Source organism: Scomber scombrus, chromosome 19, assembly GCF_963691925.1.
Source record: "Scomber scombrus chromosome 19, fScoSco1.1, whole genome shotgun sequence".
NCBI lineage: Eukaryota > Metazoa > Chordata > Actinopteri > Scombriformes > Scombridae > Scomber > Scomber scombrus.
In genome coordinates this window covers 11,115,668-11,132,029 of record NC_084988.1, presented here as the reverse complement: position 1 = coordinate 11,132,029, position 16,362 = coordinate 11,115,668, and the positions used below count along the sequence as shown (strand labels likewise).

At 42.2% G+C, this 16,362-nt stretch overlaps 1 protein-coding gene across 2 annotated transcripts in view; it reads right to left on the bottom strand.

The window, feature by feature from the left end:
* Positions 1-1,477: 1,477 nt before the first annotated feature.
* Positions 1,478-16,362, bottom strand: part of cdin1 (CDAN1 interacting nuclease 1) — a 57,012-nt gene continuing 42,127 nt past the window's right edge. For both annotated transcript variants that reach the window (XM_062440032.1, XM_062440031.1), the window contains one exon: positions 1,478-3,093. In XM_062440032.1, the coding sequence (XP_062296016.1) occupies positions 2,958-3,093 (136 nt within the window). In that variant the 3' untranslated portion in view covers positions 1,478-2,957. The remainder of the gene's footprint in view (positions 3,094-16,362) is intronic.

The window sequence follows — 16,362 nt, the reverse complement described above, 5'->3', positions numbered from 1 at the left end:
CACTTGAGTGCCCCATTGTTGTGACAAGAACAATGAATCTAAAAAGAGGTGGGAGACAAGGGCAAGGAAAACACAAAATAAAGACGTGTAGCTCTTAAAATCATCAGGTGGGAGCTATTTTTCTATATTTGCACTCACATCATGGAAATCTTGTCAGCTGACACTGATATCGGCACTCGCCTTTGAAGTGGGTTTAAAAAAAAAAAAAAAAGCTTTATTTAGTTTGCATTGTGTGCAAAACCTAATTTATAGGAGTTGACCCTGGCTCCTCTTTTGTGCGACAGCCATCTTGGAAAACAATGGCAGGAAGGCTTGAAACTTGAGAGGAACTGAATCTGCTGTTTTCCATTTTTTTTCTGTTCTTATTCAACAGAGGATTTTCCCTCCCCGAGTAAAATAGCTCTGTTTTTGTGTCCAACAGGAGCCATAAACTGATGTCTAAGCATTCCATGGCCAGGCAATAGGGCTGAGTTTAACTGGACACATGGGGACAGTTGTTTTGTACCACATGGAGCAGGGGGGCCTGATAGAGGAAGCCATGGCCGCCTGGCGACCCCACAGTGACCCAATGGCCTCCTCATGGAGGGATCAAGGCCTAGATGGGAGCCGGCTAAGGGTTAGAGGTTTAAGGGTAACAAATCAAGCAACACTTTAGTGGTATTTAACCCCCCACATACCATATCTTTCTAACTGCATGAGTGGTGCATGACTGTGTAGAACAAACATAGAAGTGCCTATTTTTAATCTATATGGGGGAGTTCTCTTTTGTAATAGAAATGGAATGGGTCAGGTTTGGGAGTGATTTCACCATAATGAAACAAGAGAACATCTCTTCATTCGTATCACGCTGTACTTTCCACCCAAGGTCTTCTTGGATTCATCTCTCTGTAGGACAACAGGTGAGTGCGGATGGTCAGTTATGAAGCCTCTGTACTGACAGGTCTGTGATATTGAGAAACACATACAAATTCTCTTCTTTCCTCAGTTTCGATACTGCTACAGTTAGAATGAACAATACCTGTGTAATGTTTTTTTGAGATGGCTCTTCATTCTTTCACTTTCGTACCTCTTATCATTTTGTGTGTCATAAAGAGGAGGACAGGACAGGGACCCCCTATAGGCAGTGCATATCTGCCTCTAAAAGCATCACTCAACTTTATGTTCACCTCTGGTTCCCGAAGCCTGGCTGTGTTTCTTCCATTAGTATCTGCTCATAAAAGAAACCGGGGTTGTAAAGATGTGCAACAGACAACTGCTGGACAGTCACACACCTTTACATGGAAATCAGGTGTTACTACATACCTGCAATGGACATGGCTAAAGTTGAAGAAGTGTATCAGCAGCATGTAAAGTTTATGTTGTTGAAATTCATGACAAGAAAATATTCTTAACAATGTACCAACATTTATTAATAATAAACACATGCAAAAATACACTGTACAATACACAATGAAAGGTAGATGGTACATAACAAGGACTAAATGATTTTTTTTTTTTAACAGTTCCACAGTGCATGCATAAGGGTGACATAGACCTAATTAATTTGCATTTTATTTGACTGTGACCTCCGCTCTCTGACTCAACAGACACCTCAGTCCCCTCTGTGGTGAACACTGAAACATCAAGCTTCTTGCTTGTTCAAAATGTTTGCGAGCACAGCTTATAATATATATATATATATATATAAAATACTGACTTAGCCCAATATATAATGTTGTAAACTGGTGCAAAAATGATTACTCGCTTTATCAATTCAACAACAGTTTTGATAATCAATTATTGAAGACCTTTGTCAAGCCAAAATTACTCAACATTCATAAGTTACTGTTTTGTTTGTTTGGGTTTTTTTTTAATTGTGGAAATTTGCATATTTTCCTTTATATAATTGTCAATTGAATATCTTTGGGCTTTGGAGTGTTGGTCATGCATAACCAGCAATTTTAAGAGCTCCCGAGGAATTTTAATTGTGACATTTTATAGACTAAATAATGACAATAATTGTTTGTTGCAGCCCAAACTATAAATATGATTTAAAATATGTGTATTACTTAACCATACTTAAGGTATATTGATCATCATAAAAAATAGCAGAGGAGAAAAACAGAAATTCATTGATGGTACTGCAAGTTAAGATATACTGTATTGTTAAATCATTTCCTAATAGTTTGATATTTATAGTTTAGCTAATTAGAGTAACATATACAGCAGATAGCGCTGATAATAATTTTGTGATGACATTTTTAAATGAAATTTAAAAAAAATTAAACAAACAAAAAAAACAAAAAACCCCAAACTCTTCAATAGATTTGTGAAGTGAATAAGGTCACTCTGAGGCCATCTGTAATCAGAAATGATCCTGTTTACCCCACTGGAGAGTGACTGAGAGGGCACTGAGTGACGCAGGTGAGAGACAGGCGTCCACCCAACCCCCGGACCGCACCTCTCTTATCTGCCTATGGAACGGAGGAGGAAGGAGTGACAAAGGCCAGGGCTCTGGGTGTGATAAGGAAGGGCCTTATGTCCTGCTTTGGCCCTGGCTCTCACCCTGGCTGGCCATTGCGAGAGGCCATCCAGGGGCCAGGAGTTGACCACAACTAGGAAAGCCTCCAAGATGATGTTTTCACACAGGTATGAATCTGACCCTTTGCTGTCAGATATACAAAATGTTGGTGTGTATTTACATGTGGTAGCTTTGCGGCAGAAAGAGTGGGAGAAAGGTAGAGACAGACAGAGAAAGAGGGTCAGCTGGAGTTCAGGGCAGAGCTGTGCCAGTAGTCTCACACTACAGGAAAGCCAAATTGCTTCCGGATCTAGGTATCCACCCATGCACAGTTCAGTGTTACTGTTCCTAACCTTCCCACCTCCTTGTGCTCCTCTCGCTTTCCTCCCATTCATCCAACCATCTTTAGTTTCTGTTTTTCCCTCACTCTTTGTCCCTCTTACGGCTCTTGTGGCATTCAGTCCTGCTGGGGAGCATGGCACAGGGTGACAATGTCTGTAGGGAAGCAGTCTTTCAGTAGAATACCTCTGTCTCTCTGGCAGTCCAGCTCTCCAATGAAACCATACCAGTAGATGACAAGGCCTGGACCAAATCTGCAGTTCAAAACAAAAGAAACAAAGCCGGTCTTTTGTTAGTACATCATTGCTGTCATCTCAGAGCGTTCTGAAGTAGGCATCACTGAGTTATATTAGAAGCTTTAAAATTCAGATCTGTAAAATGCTTATGGCTGTTGACTTTGGATTTGGAAAGTATAACAGAAACGCAGACAGTAAGTGAAGTGATAGAAAGACGGTAGACTAGCAGGATTGATCTATGGGAGATAAGGTCAATTAGGTATTTTCCTTTGATCACCATCCAGGAAACTTGTGCTGAATCAAACAAAAACGCCGCCAGGAAGATTAAGATCTCTCTGACAGGGTGATACACACTTGATCACATTACAATGGCAGTGAAATAACAATAATCTGTGAAATAACAAAGCACTACCAAGGCCTCCGGAACCTGTCATCGGAAGCCTTTGGTACATAGCAGAGCACACAGAGTTCAATACAAAGTCTGAGACTTAAACACTGCATCTGGTGGTTAATGTTAGCCAGTCCAACAGCGTCCAGCTGTTTCATTCACATTCGCTTTGAAAGCCAAAGCAACTTTGCCTTAGTTGGCGAGCACTACAGTTCCCAAGAGCTATAAATAATGACTTTCCAAGCAACTTAGAAGTCAAGTTTAGACTATTTAAATGTTAGGTGTTTTTTTTTTTTTTTCCTGTGTTGTCTCTTTTGTTCTCCCCCTCGCATATTTTTGCTGCTATTGTGTCTCATAGACACTGTAGCTACTGTATACCTGAAGGTCTCCTGAAAGGTGCAGAAACAATTAAAATGGAGGAATAGTTCAGCGGGAATGTGCAACGTTATTTCCCTACGTCTCCTCACAAAGACAATAAATCATCTTTCAAGCTATTTATTATGCCCCAAAGAGCCACCAGTGGCCTCTCTCTGCCTCATATAGATCATACCTTTTCTTTGAACATTAGCTGCCATACATAAAGACATGTCATAGTTGAACTCTGAACGGAGAGCATCTCAGCCCCCATATGCAAAACTAGATTCAGGGGTCTGACAGTGCTCCGGTCCCAGACACTCTATCCTCAGACAGTTAACAATGTTGTGGGGCCTCTGGAGACCTTGACAGGAAGCTAGCCAAAGGGCCACGGAGAGCAGCAGAAGTTTAGCTCCAAGGTAAAGTGCATAAAAACCTCAACTTGTGACCAATTATTTCATATCAAAATAATGACTCAAGAATCATGTGTGTTGTTTTAATAATAATAATTGGAATCTCCCTTTTGTATGGTTATTTATGATCTTATTACAAATACCTAGAAGGTCAACCTTACAACTTCAACAAGGTATTTTACACACATAAATTATAAATGCTAAAGCAAGAATCAGCTGTTGCTACATATGTATATATATGCGAGCACTGTGCTGCGCTGTGTTGACAAGGCCTTGGGGCAGTGCATGTTCTTCATACAGTACTTGTATGGAGACGGAGACAGACACATGCACAAAAAAATATGTGACTATACACGTACACATCCCTCCCTTCAAGAGGCCCTTGCTGCAGTACCTGCTCCTGCACCCCACCCCTGCATTCTACATTTTACAGTATGTGATTTATGGTGCTGTATCTATGAGCAAACAGGCCAAATCTAACTGCCCTGGAGAAAGCCTGCAGATGCACACTGCAAGTTCACCACAGTGTCACACACATAGCTCAGCCTCTCAGCACTGTACAAAGCTCAAACCCCAAACTCTCACCGTTTCCATGGTTGATGGCTGCGCATGGCCGCCAACTCTTAATATGGAAATGTTATGGAAACAAAACCTAAACATTTACATTAGATGACTTTGGAAAAGGGGTTATGCTCTTCTTTTTATTCTGCCGCCACACTGTATGTATTTCCTGTGTTCTGGATGGGGAGGTGAGCCTGAAAAGGGGAGAAAAAGGGAGACCGGTCTACGCAGAGTGGAGAAACACAACCTTCTGAAAAGGTTAAAACTGTACATCAACAGATAAGGCAGCGGTGCACAATACATCATGTCCCGGGTCTGTCAGGAGAGGCCGAGCACAAATTGAAACAAGCAAAATTATAAACACAGGGGAGCCATGTCACCAAGGCCTTTCCATACCGTAAAGAAAATAAATGGACTTTGAATCCTACTCAGAATTAATACAAGTCAATACTACGGGGACCTTGAGGTAAGAATCAGAGACTGGGAATAGAAACAATAACACTGGGGGGGAAGGGTCCGTCAGGGGGCTAAGACAGAGCTTGATGGCTACAGTGTGAGATTCTCAAGAAAAAGTTCCAAGCAGAATCAGGTACTGTAAAGAGCAATTATAAATATACAGAATAAGATGCCTTATATGCTTTACTTATAGGATCCCTCTGAAGTTATGTGTGTTGCAGCGAGTGAGTAAGTGAATGGAGGTTTGGTTTATATTTGTAGGCAAATTATGGTTCATTATGTGGGCTGGCTCACCTTAACCTGGCGTGTGCTTATTATATACACCTCGCCTGAGTCAGAGTCAGCCATCTTCCAATAAACACCTAACTATGTAACGAGTTGGTGAAATTGTTTGTGAAATGTAGCTAATTTCAGCAAGGGGGCCACTTGACAAGCCTGGGTGTGGATTGCGGCTGCCAGCCACGCTTTCGTTAGTGTTAATGAGCGGGTGCTGGTCGCATTTAAAGCAGGTGCCAAGCAGCTTACTACGGCAGCTTAATGAGAGCAAGGCACTCAGGAACAAAAAGCCTCGAATGGAGAAGAGGGTGCGTTATTAGTGCCTGCTTGCACACACAGCAAGTCATGTAGCCAAGTGTCACATAATGAAATTTCTTCCTCTGAAATGCACAACCTATACATACACGAGAGCATGAGTAAAAAACACAAACTGCAAAAGCTGATGAAAATAAAATATAATACAAACTGTAAACCGTGCAAACTTGCTTTCTTGATTTTATTTCTGCCTTTCTCATTTTTTGAGAAGTCTGAGGTTGCTGTAGGTCAGACAGTGTGGCCCCTGAAAAACTTGCATTCAACATTTCTACTGAACACACAGATCAAGGTTAATTTGATCTGCCACGTTTGGTGAGAAAAAAGCTTTACTAAAACTGGAGGCCGAGCACTTCTGCCAAAACACATTATATGAAATGATGAATTATCAATAAAAAAAAAAAGATGAATTTACACTCGACTTAAAAACACCCTCACTTCATTTTACATACCACACAGACCCATTTTAAACAAACGCCCCAGCAATGATTTAGACAGCGTAAGCCTCTACCTGAGGGTGAACTCTACGTCTCCGAGGTCTCCTCACAAAGGCCTCTTTGTTTTCAGCATCCATACATCAGGTCACAAGGTAGGGCCACTGAAGCACTGCCAAACATTAGCTTTAGTCAGTCTTTGCTATGCTCTCTAAAATGCAGGTATGGAACCTGCTCAACTTCTTTTAAAAACAGAGAGCATTGAGACTGATTCGTGTGAAAGGTATCAAGGAATAAAAGTTTGTGCGTGGGAGACAGAAGGACTGTGTACATAGAAAAAGACAAAGAGAAGAGAGAGTGTGTGTGTTAGTGACAAATGGCTTGTTCATTTGTGGTCAGTCCATGGCAAAGGTAGCTGTTTATTGGAGTGTATTTACAGGGTCAGATAATAGTTATGTGATGTGTTTGTATATGTGGGGTTTTAAAGGGGGGCAGTAAGCCAGGGCCTGCATGCCAGGTTATATGGTTCTGCAGCTGATCACAGTACAACCAGCTTGTGTATGTTAATGGCCTTGCAATAGTTGTTTACGGAAAATCAGCCAGCCTAATGATGAAGACACCCCTGATAACACCAGCTTCCATGCACGCAAATGGGATATTTAAACGCTGACTTTGCCTACAGGGGTGTCCTCAACCATGGAGGTAAATAATCCCCTGCAACAAACTATACATCCTAGTGTCCATAAATAACAGGAGTTGAATGGAAGAGTTAACCTCCCACAGACAAGTTATTAACATGACTAGAGCTTAGCATCCCCCACCTCTCCCTTCCTCTTTATGGGCAAGGGAAATTTCAATTCTGCTCAGGTATGTAAAACACAAATACAAGGCAGCCGTAGCACACAATTGTACATTAAATGAGTCGCCCAAACCTACACAAGCACTGTAATTAAGGTGGAATAGAAAGCAATAAAGAATAAAACACACCTTCCACAAGGTGTAACTCTCCTCGACATTTTTATGTTTTCTGTCGCTGGGGTATGGAAATGGAACGTGACACGGATGTGGTTCGTCTTTGTCACTGTTGGAGGTGGAGAGAGTGTTTTATGTGCAGGTATGTTTGGGTATTGTGGTCTTGGGTGGGTTAACACGAGGGAGTGGAAGTGTGATGTGTAAGTATGAGGGGAGTGGGAGGTCAGGTCGAGTGAGTGTGCTGCGAGATCTGTGTTGCGCTGGGGTTAATTTACACTCACTGATGCAAGATACCAATACCAGAACAGAGATGAGAGGATTACAATGCTTTATCTCATAACCATAGCAACCAGTGACCTCTGGGGCAAAATCCTCTGACCACTGCAAAATGATTCAAGCGACCTGATCTACCTTAATCTCAGAAACACTAAGATATGATTTATTATCAAATACACCACCTCTGATATTTGCACGAGGACTGTGCTGTCACTTCGAAAATCATATCATCCAAACAGACACAGATTTTTTAAACAAAGATTGGCCTGAAAAATATGGCGATGTGATATTAACACAATTAAATATGATTGATATTTTGATATTAAGAATGTAACAATATAAGGGAGATGGCTACTGGTGTTTGTACAAGATATACATAAGTAATGTTGATATGATGACCAAATAGGTATTCAATGTGACACTCCGAATAGTCAATTTAATTCAGAAACCTGTATCACCTTATGTGAGATAATTATATTATGTGCATTTTAGTGCATTACACCAATTGTAGTTAACATACATACATATAATGACCACCTTTCATTTTTGGTACTCACTGCAATTTCTTACTCATTTGTTAAATGTATTAAAATTTTCAATATATTGTATTGTTTTGTTTAAGTTTCAACACAATTTCATACAGGTGTTGAAAAAAGTACAACTCATGTTTTCCTTTTATTATCTTACTAATAACCTTTAACTTTACCCTACATCGATGAGTAAAACCCTTCCCCAAAGCTGCTCTGCTCTTACAACACTGTACTCAGGGACTCTCTAGCCTTTATCTTCCAATAACGACTTATCACTTTCTCTGACCTCAGCCCCCCTTACAACCTCCTATAACTTCTGCCACCTTCTCACATTAACCTAAAACCTTATCACCTTACACACACACACGTAATCTGACAGAGCCTGTTTCAATCAGCTGATTGATAACCTGGTCAACACATCACTGTGTAAATGAGTACATGAGCTAATAAGTGCCACGTAAAGAACAGCTTTATTTTTATTTTGACAATAGCTAGACACAGAGAGCCATGTTTCACAACGCCATTTGGTCCTAGTTAGGATCTGCAAACATCCTCCAGCTGAAGGGAGGAGTCTTAATCAGTGTTTGGAACTCGTTAAGTCCCTTAACTGAGCATGTCGCCTACCACATTAGCAACACATATCTGAGGGACTTGTGTGCGTTGTGTGTGTAATGTGTGCTGGTCCCCTCTCAGATCTATGGAGTCACGCTCCAACGCGCTTTGACACACTCTGGTCTGCTTTGGATGTGGAGCGAAACCAAACAAGGTGCGGTCTGGCTTTGGCTTTGTCTGTTTAGTGTTCAGAAGTTGGTCCAAACAGCACCGAGGACAATGCATACGACAAAACAACCTACTGACGACAGCTCCGCCATGACACCAGAATGACCGACATTACAGTCAGGTTGGAGTTACGGAACAACTTATACTACAACATCAGCAGCCCCCCAGCTGCATTTTTAGACTGTTTGTGCATCATTAAAATGTTTTTTAAAATGTATTTTGTCTTTATAATATGAATGCACTAATAAGAATGTCCTGTCTCTGTGTTACTCCCCGGCTGTATAAGGGTTAACATTCAGCTGGTCAGAGCTCACCTGATCTTTTCTCAGATATCGACTCCCTATCCTCTATAACGACCCTCTACATCATGAAAATGGCTTGATCGCTTCAGTTATGACACACTGAGTGGGTATTCATTAACACTTGATGCTGATATTATTAAATTCTATTATGGCAATGGCTTCAAATGGTGTCTCCTGTGGAAGTACCATACTGAAATCATGAGTAGGCAATAAGTGAGTCTTGATGTGTGTAAATACCCTTCAAAAGCATGCACTGAATAGGATTGAGATGCATTCAATTATATATAATATGGGAAGTAAAAATAACAAAATGAAAAATTTCTGAGGCTTTCACTGTTTTCTAATGAGGCTTATTAGTCTCCAAGGCCTGCTAATTTGGAGATATGTCCAGAGAGTGCCTCTGGCCTTTGATGAGTCCCCATGTCTCTAAGATCTGCATGGAGACAGGAAGCTCCCCGTGGTGGCAGGCGAGCAGGCTGGGGGCTGGGAGGCTATGCAGACAGAGAAGACCACAGCGCCAGGGGGATACATGCTCCTTTAACCTGTTATTGTGAACTCCCAGCAGCCCTGGCCGATAATTGCCACCTGTCTCTGGGGAAACACAGTCAAAGGCAGGCAGAGGGTCGGCCATTTTGTGTCTGTTAGTGCTCCTCGCCCCACACAGCCCTGGTCCTAATCCTGCCCTTAACCCTGGTGGCTAATGTGTTTTCAATTTAGGATGATCCCCCCTCTACACCCATGGCCCTAATCAACAACAGTTTGTACTGTAACCCTATCTGCCCTTGTGAGGGCAGCGTCAGCCTGACCGGGCGCCTGCAAACCTGATGTGTCCAGCAGAGGAACAGTGTTATGTGTGTATATGTATGATATCATGTTTATATGTGAGGTCATAGGATGTGGGCCTGGTACTTGCATGTTTGTTTTGCTCATCATGTTAGGGAATGGAAATAAACATCCATACACACTGAACGTTCTTGTACACACAAGTCATATAGAATGCTGCATATAATCAAACACTTAATTACGAATGCATGTATAAAAAGTGAAAATCAGTGCTCTATTTTTAAATATATTTTGAGAATATCTGACATTACTGAGAGCTGATTTTTTTTCCTTCTAAATATCCCTTTTCCAACAACGGTGATAAGTTGTTATGGCCATGTTTACATTTTATGTAACATTTTACAAAGAGAAAATGAACCATATATATATCATTTTTCGTTGTTAAATTGTTCTTCATTTCAGGTTCAGCAATAAGTCACATATCTTAAAGTCTGTTGCCACTTCACTGAAGGCTGAATCAAAAATAAGGCATGGAAAGGCAGGTGTGAATGTTTGTTGTGTAAGGCCTCCTGGCCTCTGCATCCACAAGTAAAACCCTGCCCCAAAATTAGAGTGTGGCCTCTAATGTCTCCCTGGGAGAAAAAGAGGCCTGGCTTTCGTCCAAGTCAGCACCTTTGGAAGTGCAGTCGTGTTACCACCACTAAATCAACATGTCAGCGCCCGGCCCAGTGAACTTCTTCACCCAGACTCCACCACTTACAGCTACCCCACACACCTAATGAATTGGTGTGAACGTCCATCTGTCTGCTAAAATGAAAAAGGGGAAAGGAGATATGAGGAGAAAGAAGAAAACAAGACTAAGTCAAAACCTAGTACATGGCTGGACCCTGTATGGTCAATGTGTGAAATTGTGGCCAGTTGCGGCCAAAGGGGTAGTCAGTGGTAGTTTCTATAATGTGAATTCCTGTATGTTTAAATGTTCATCGGCAACTTTCTGTAGTGGTGGCAAGTAATATTTGTTGTCAGAGTGTATTGAAATAGTATATCGCATGACATGATTTAGCAACCTTTGGGTCAAAAAACAAAACAAAACACTTTCCACTCATATCTTTGGATGTTTGTGTTGAAAGAGAACACAAACACCATCAACACACCTGGCACCTGCCCAGCACAATGCTATTAAACCTAACTAGCTGAAGGCCGTTGTGCAAGCTGATGAAATGGATCCATCCCAAGTCTTTGTATCTGCTGGTTGGTGCTCCTGACAGTAAAAGAGTGTTTTTAAAACTTCTTTCAGGACTTTGCGCTCACACCAAGTTCCACTGAGACTGAGCTGTGGTCAGGCCTCCGCTGTAAACACCCCCTGAGGACGTAATACAAACTCTTGCCAATTCATTTTAAAAGAGTAATGGCCTATGGGGAAACTACAAGACTGGGCTCGCTGACCAATAGTGTAACTCAGTCAGTCAGGGATTGACAAACTGGTTTGTAGCCAGTCCAGCCAAAAAGTTTGTTTTAAGTTTTTGCATAGACCATTTGCAGTCCACCAATATGATTATCAGCATCACACACAGAAGCACTATTAGTCCAATTGAGCAGAGAACTGCTGTGACAAAACAACCGAAGCCAGGTTATGGTATCCATCAGCCTTGGCCTCTGATTCCAAAATGGAACTGTCCCAGTTTGGGGGGAGAGTTTGGAGACGGACACAGGCGAAGGGCCACAGAAAGCCGTGTGCTTACTCGGCAGTCTGTTTACATTCCTGAGGGTAATTTTAGCCCCCGGGGGGGAGCAGAGCAGGGGGGCCGACATGTCGTTGGAGCTTGTCAGTGGTCGACGGGCCAGCCGGCGGAGTGGCGGCACCTGGACATGTGGGTGGTAAATAAAACACACACACATACACACACATATATAGACAAACCACTGGAATTTAATCTTGTTTTGTATCTTGTTTGCAACTCCATTATTTATTAGTTTTATTTCATTTAAAAAGAGCTAGCTAGCATCTTTTACATAATATCTATAACTTCTTTGTAGCTGGACTGGACAACTAAACAAAGACACATGCCGACTATGAGCCAGAGTGGAAAATCACACAGGCGCAGGTGCAGTCTTGGTAGCAGGCCCACCACAGAGCACCATTAGCTTTGGACACCACAGGATATCCCAAGTGTTTTCACTGATGATCTGGGGTGCAAATCTAATTTCATTGTAGTTTTTAAAAATTTGCTATGCAAACAAAACAATAATCCTAGCTAGAATGGCTAACAGCTTCTGTGTGTGTGCAGGGATTTGTCTTTTTATTATTCCCAGCCCAGTGTCCCTTCAAAGGGCAAGAAAGCAAAATGTCCATGTGTGTTTGCCGTGTTCGTGTGTGAGTGCACGTGTAAGAGAGAAGGGGAGACAGAGGGAGGGAGAGAGAGAGACTCAGAGCTTATCGAAACTAATTAGGCGAGGGATCAGGATGGAAGTTAAATACTGGGCTACATGTAATGAAAGAAGCAGAGTGGGGGACATCTAGGGGTCAGGCCCACACCAAACAGTGGTCCTCAGGCAATCTGGTATTGATTTTCACTCGTTTGGGGATGAAGGTAGACGGGGGGGAGGGAGTCGTGTAGTGAGAGAGAGAGCAAGAGAGAGAGAGTCAGAGAGAGGCAGTGGGGCAGAGTCTAAGGGTCTCATGAGTTGTCAACTTGACAGTTTAACCCCTTTTGGAGTAGAACAAACAAACAGAAGGATCTCCTGGGCTGACAGCGTTGATCTGTCATAGCGATGACACTGCAAAGCCCCACACAATGCCCACACAGGAGAGGAAAATGGTGGTGGGGGGTGGCTTGATACAGATATGCAGAGGCACATTCCTTAAGCCTTAGAAAATAGGACTGTGCTCTGCTTAAGCTGTGGCAACACTGATCTATAAATATTTGCACCTTAAAATAATTCAGAAAAGACAAAAGGGACAGTTTAAGTAATCTACATTTCCACTGACAGAATAATTTAAAAGCAAACACAGACAGAATAGAAAATCTGCTAATATTTGTTACATTGTGGTGTTTCCCCGAGTCAAAAAGTTTGCGGGTCCCTGACAAAGCTGGATTGGTGACCGTCCACAACCACACAGACGTCAGTGCTCCTCTCCTGTCACTCAATCTGTGAAGGCCGTCACCCCGAGCACCTTTCCTCTCATGTTCTTAAACACTTGAAGGCCCCTTTCACTTTTCCTCTCAGACTACCTCATCGCTTTGTCAGATTGCCGATGGGGACTCCATTAGCCTGGCCAAGCACAGAGCCCCCAACTCTCTCTTATACCACACACACACACACACACACACACACACACACACACACACACACACACACACACACACACACACACACACACACACACACACACACACACACACACACACACACACACACACACACACACACACACACACACACACACACACACACACACACACACACACACACACACACACACACACACACACACACACACACACACACACACACACACACACACACACACACACACACACACACACACACACACACACACACACACAGAGAGAGGGAGAATGATACGCACAGTTAAGACTGTCCACATCAAATTAGAGTGGCCCCTATTGTCCCTATTACGGCCTGGGAATGCTCCATCATGACGGATGCTACGGGGTCCCTCACTTGTCAGGAGTTGTCAGACAGATAGGGAGTCTGGGTACACACAGCTGACAGGTAATCTTAATGTCTTCAATTAGCCCAATTAGGCCTGTCATAAACAATTTGATAAGTGCTCGACCAACACAAACAGATAAACGCACGCACAAGCGCACACATGCACACACACTCACACACCAAGGTCTGCGGGGTATTAATGAGAAGGGTAATGGGTATATCAGTGGACGGTTGACTTGTCTTTTGTTTCAAGGAGGGGTGTGTTCCCATCCCTTGCTCTCAGCTGTGCACTGCTGGCTGCTACCTGGTCAGTTCAAATTGTACTATCTCCTTTCATTAGTGCATCGCTGGCTGAGAATCTGAAAGGCCGTGACAAAATTCATTTGAGACGAGTGGGAGCAGATTGCCTGAAGCAGGTGCTATAAGGGAGATAAAACAAAAGCAGCACCTTTGTGAAGCTCTCTGTGTGAGTGTATTTGTGTGTTTTCAATCTGTGTGTGTGTGAGAGGCTTTTCCCTGGTCTTCACATTCAGTTCTCTTCCTTGCTGTGGTAAATGGGCAATGACAGAAAAGTGCTTTTGAAAAAAATAGAAAAAGAAGAAGGAAGGAAGGAAGAACAGGGACTAGTTAGGAATCGGCCCAGCGTACACTTGGAGCATTTACAAAGCTGTGGTGAAATCTAAATATTGTTTCTAGCGTGACTAAACAGGCCAACACCTTTCTCTGCTGAGGATGTGCGATAGCTAACATTGTTTGATATGGTCTCTCCTATATAATATCTTATCGCAGTGCAACGGTGACACCCACACTACATCCTCAGCTTTTGTTCTCTAACCGTTTCTTTAAATTCATCTATTTGCATTCACTATCAATTTCTTTTTGTAAGGTAAGCAGGACACATTTCAGGAACTGTGAAGCACAAGCTAATGTTTAAAACAGAGATTCCACAGTTTGCAAACACAAGACCTGAGCAAAGTTAGCATCAATATTTGAACAAGAACTCCACATCAACACTGCCTTGATCTTATGTACAGAGGCCCTGAAATGCCCCACATCAAGCAGCAACACTGACACGTTCAATGCAGCGTTTATACACTTGTCTCTGGGCATTCAGGGCAATGTTGTACAAAAGCAGGGGGAAAAAAAGAACCAAATACTATGAATACAGAAGAACTCAGATAAATCCAAGGTAATATGCTGAATGATGAAATCCCAAGGCACATTTTCATTCAAGGAGTCAAACTAGGACGAGAAGACAAACCAACCGCTATCAGCAAGATCTGTGATGGACCTCTAACTCTACTTCTGATCTTTACCTCAAGTGACGGCTGGAATGCCATCTGACGAAAAAAAAAAGAAAGACAGAAAGAAAGAAAGAGAAAAGCCGTCACCGGGAAGTTGTAATAGGAAATTGCTCTTGGCAACTATTTGTTCAAGCACCAGTTTTTTTCGTCTTTATGCCAACCCAGCGAGCCCCCATTGGAAAATAGGGCAGGTCCCCCTAATGAGTAATCTATTTCAAAGCAGTCGTGTCTGGGCATGACAGTTTACTGAGAGGCTTGAAGAACTGGTAATTACCAGTGTTACGGGGCAATTAATGCATATTACACTGCGGCACTCATGGCGGTGACTGTCAGCTCCCCAATAAAAATGAGCACTCTTCAGCTAAAGGGTGACATTAATTGGGCCCTTAATGACTATGCAGAGGAACCAAGCCAAATAGGAACAAAACAGGGGAATCGCTCTGACTCCAGCAGAGGGCTGGAAATTGGACTAAAAATGAGATTAATTGCTGTTTAGAAAAAAAAGAAGAGAAAAAATGTGGTGAAGGAAAGGGGGAGAAAGAGGCTGGAATTATAGGGTGCAGAGAGCAAGGGCTGCTCATACAGATGACAATTCAATTAATTATTTTATACTGTATTTTCTATACCTTACAGGGTGCAGACAGGCCTTAGGCCCATTTTGAGGGCTTTGTCTTGATATGTTTCTTATTGCATAAACAGCTACTAATATAGTACATTTCCCCAAAGTAACCACATCCAGTGTCATGGTGAATATGTTAAATATAATGAATACATAGAAAATCTTAATTTAAGAGAAAAGAGGCTTTCCCACATAACATGACAAAGACGTGTACAGTATACAGCTGTGATAAATCTAAAGAAGGGTCTTCTATAATTTACAAATGAATAAAATCATTAAAATGTGAGTACTTAAGAGTTTCTGGGTTACACACTTTTCTATGACGGCCTTAAATATGCCTTTCCACTTAAAACAGTCCATAAAAGCATTAAGCAGAGCTTTAATTAAAAGTAAATCTGCCAAATTGCAGGCCTTCAACCCCCACAAATGTTTGTTTATAAGGAGATCAAGGATGGGGTGAAGACGTGAAGTTATTCTGATTAATGTTGCTAAAGCTAGGCACGTACTGAACACCACCTGAATATGCAAGCTCCAAATCATAAAAATATCAGCATGCAAAACATGCCGTCATTTGCATACATTTTTGATTTTGGATTTCCTTGCTATTTAAATATGCAGTTAGAAATAGTCCAGCACTGCCTCTTGCGCTGTCACGCTGCACACTCACACTGTCATTGGTCCTGATAGAACTCTTGCGCTTCAAAGGGAGCTTTGCAATGGAGAAGAGAATGAGCAAATATTTGAATTGCAAAAACACATCATCTTCCGAGGGGAGGAAATTCAAGACAACTTTTTAGAGTTAAAGACACCCCAACCCCCAGCAAGCTTACCCTCTGCACACAGCTCAAA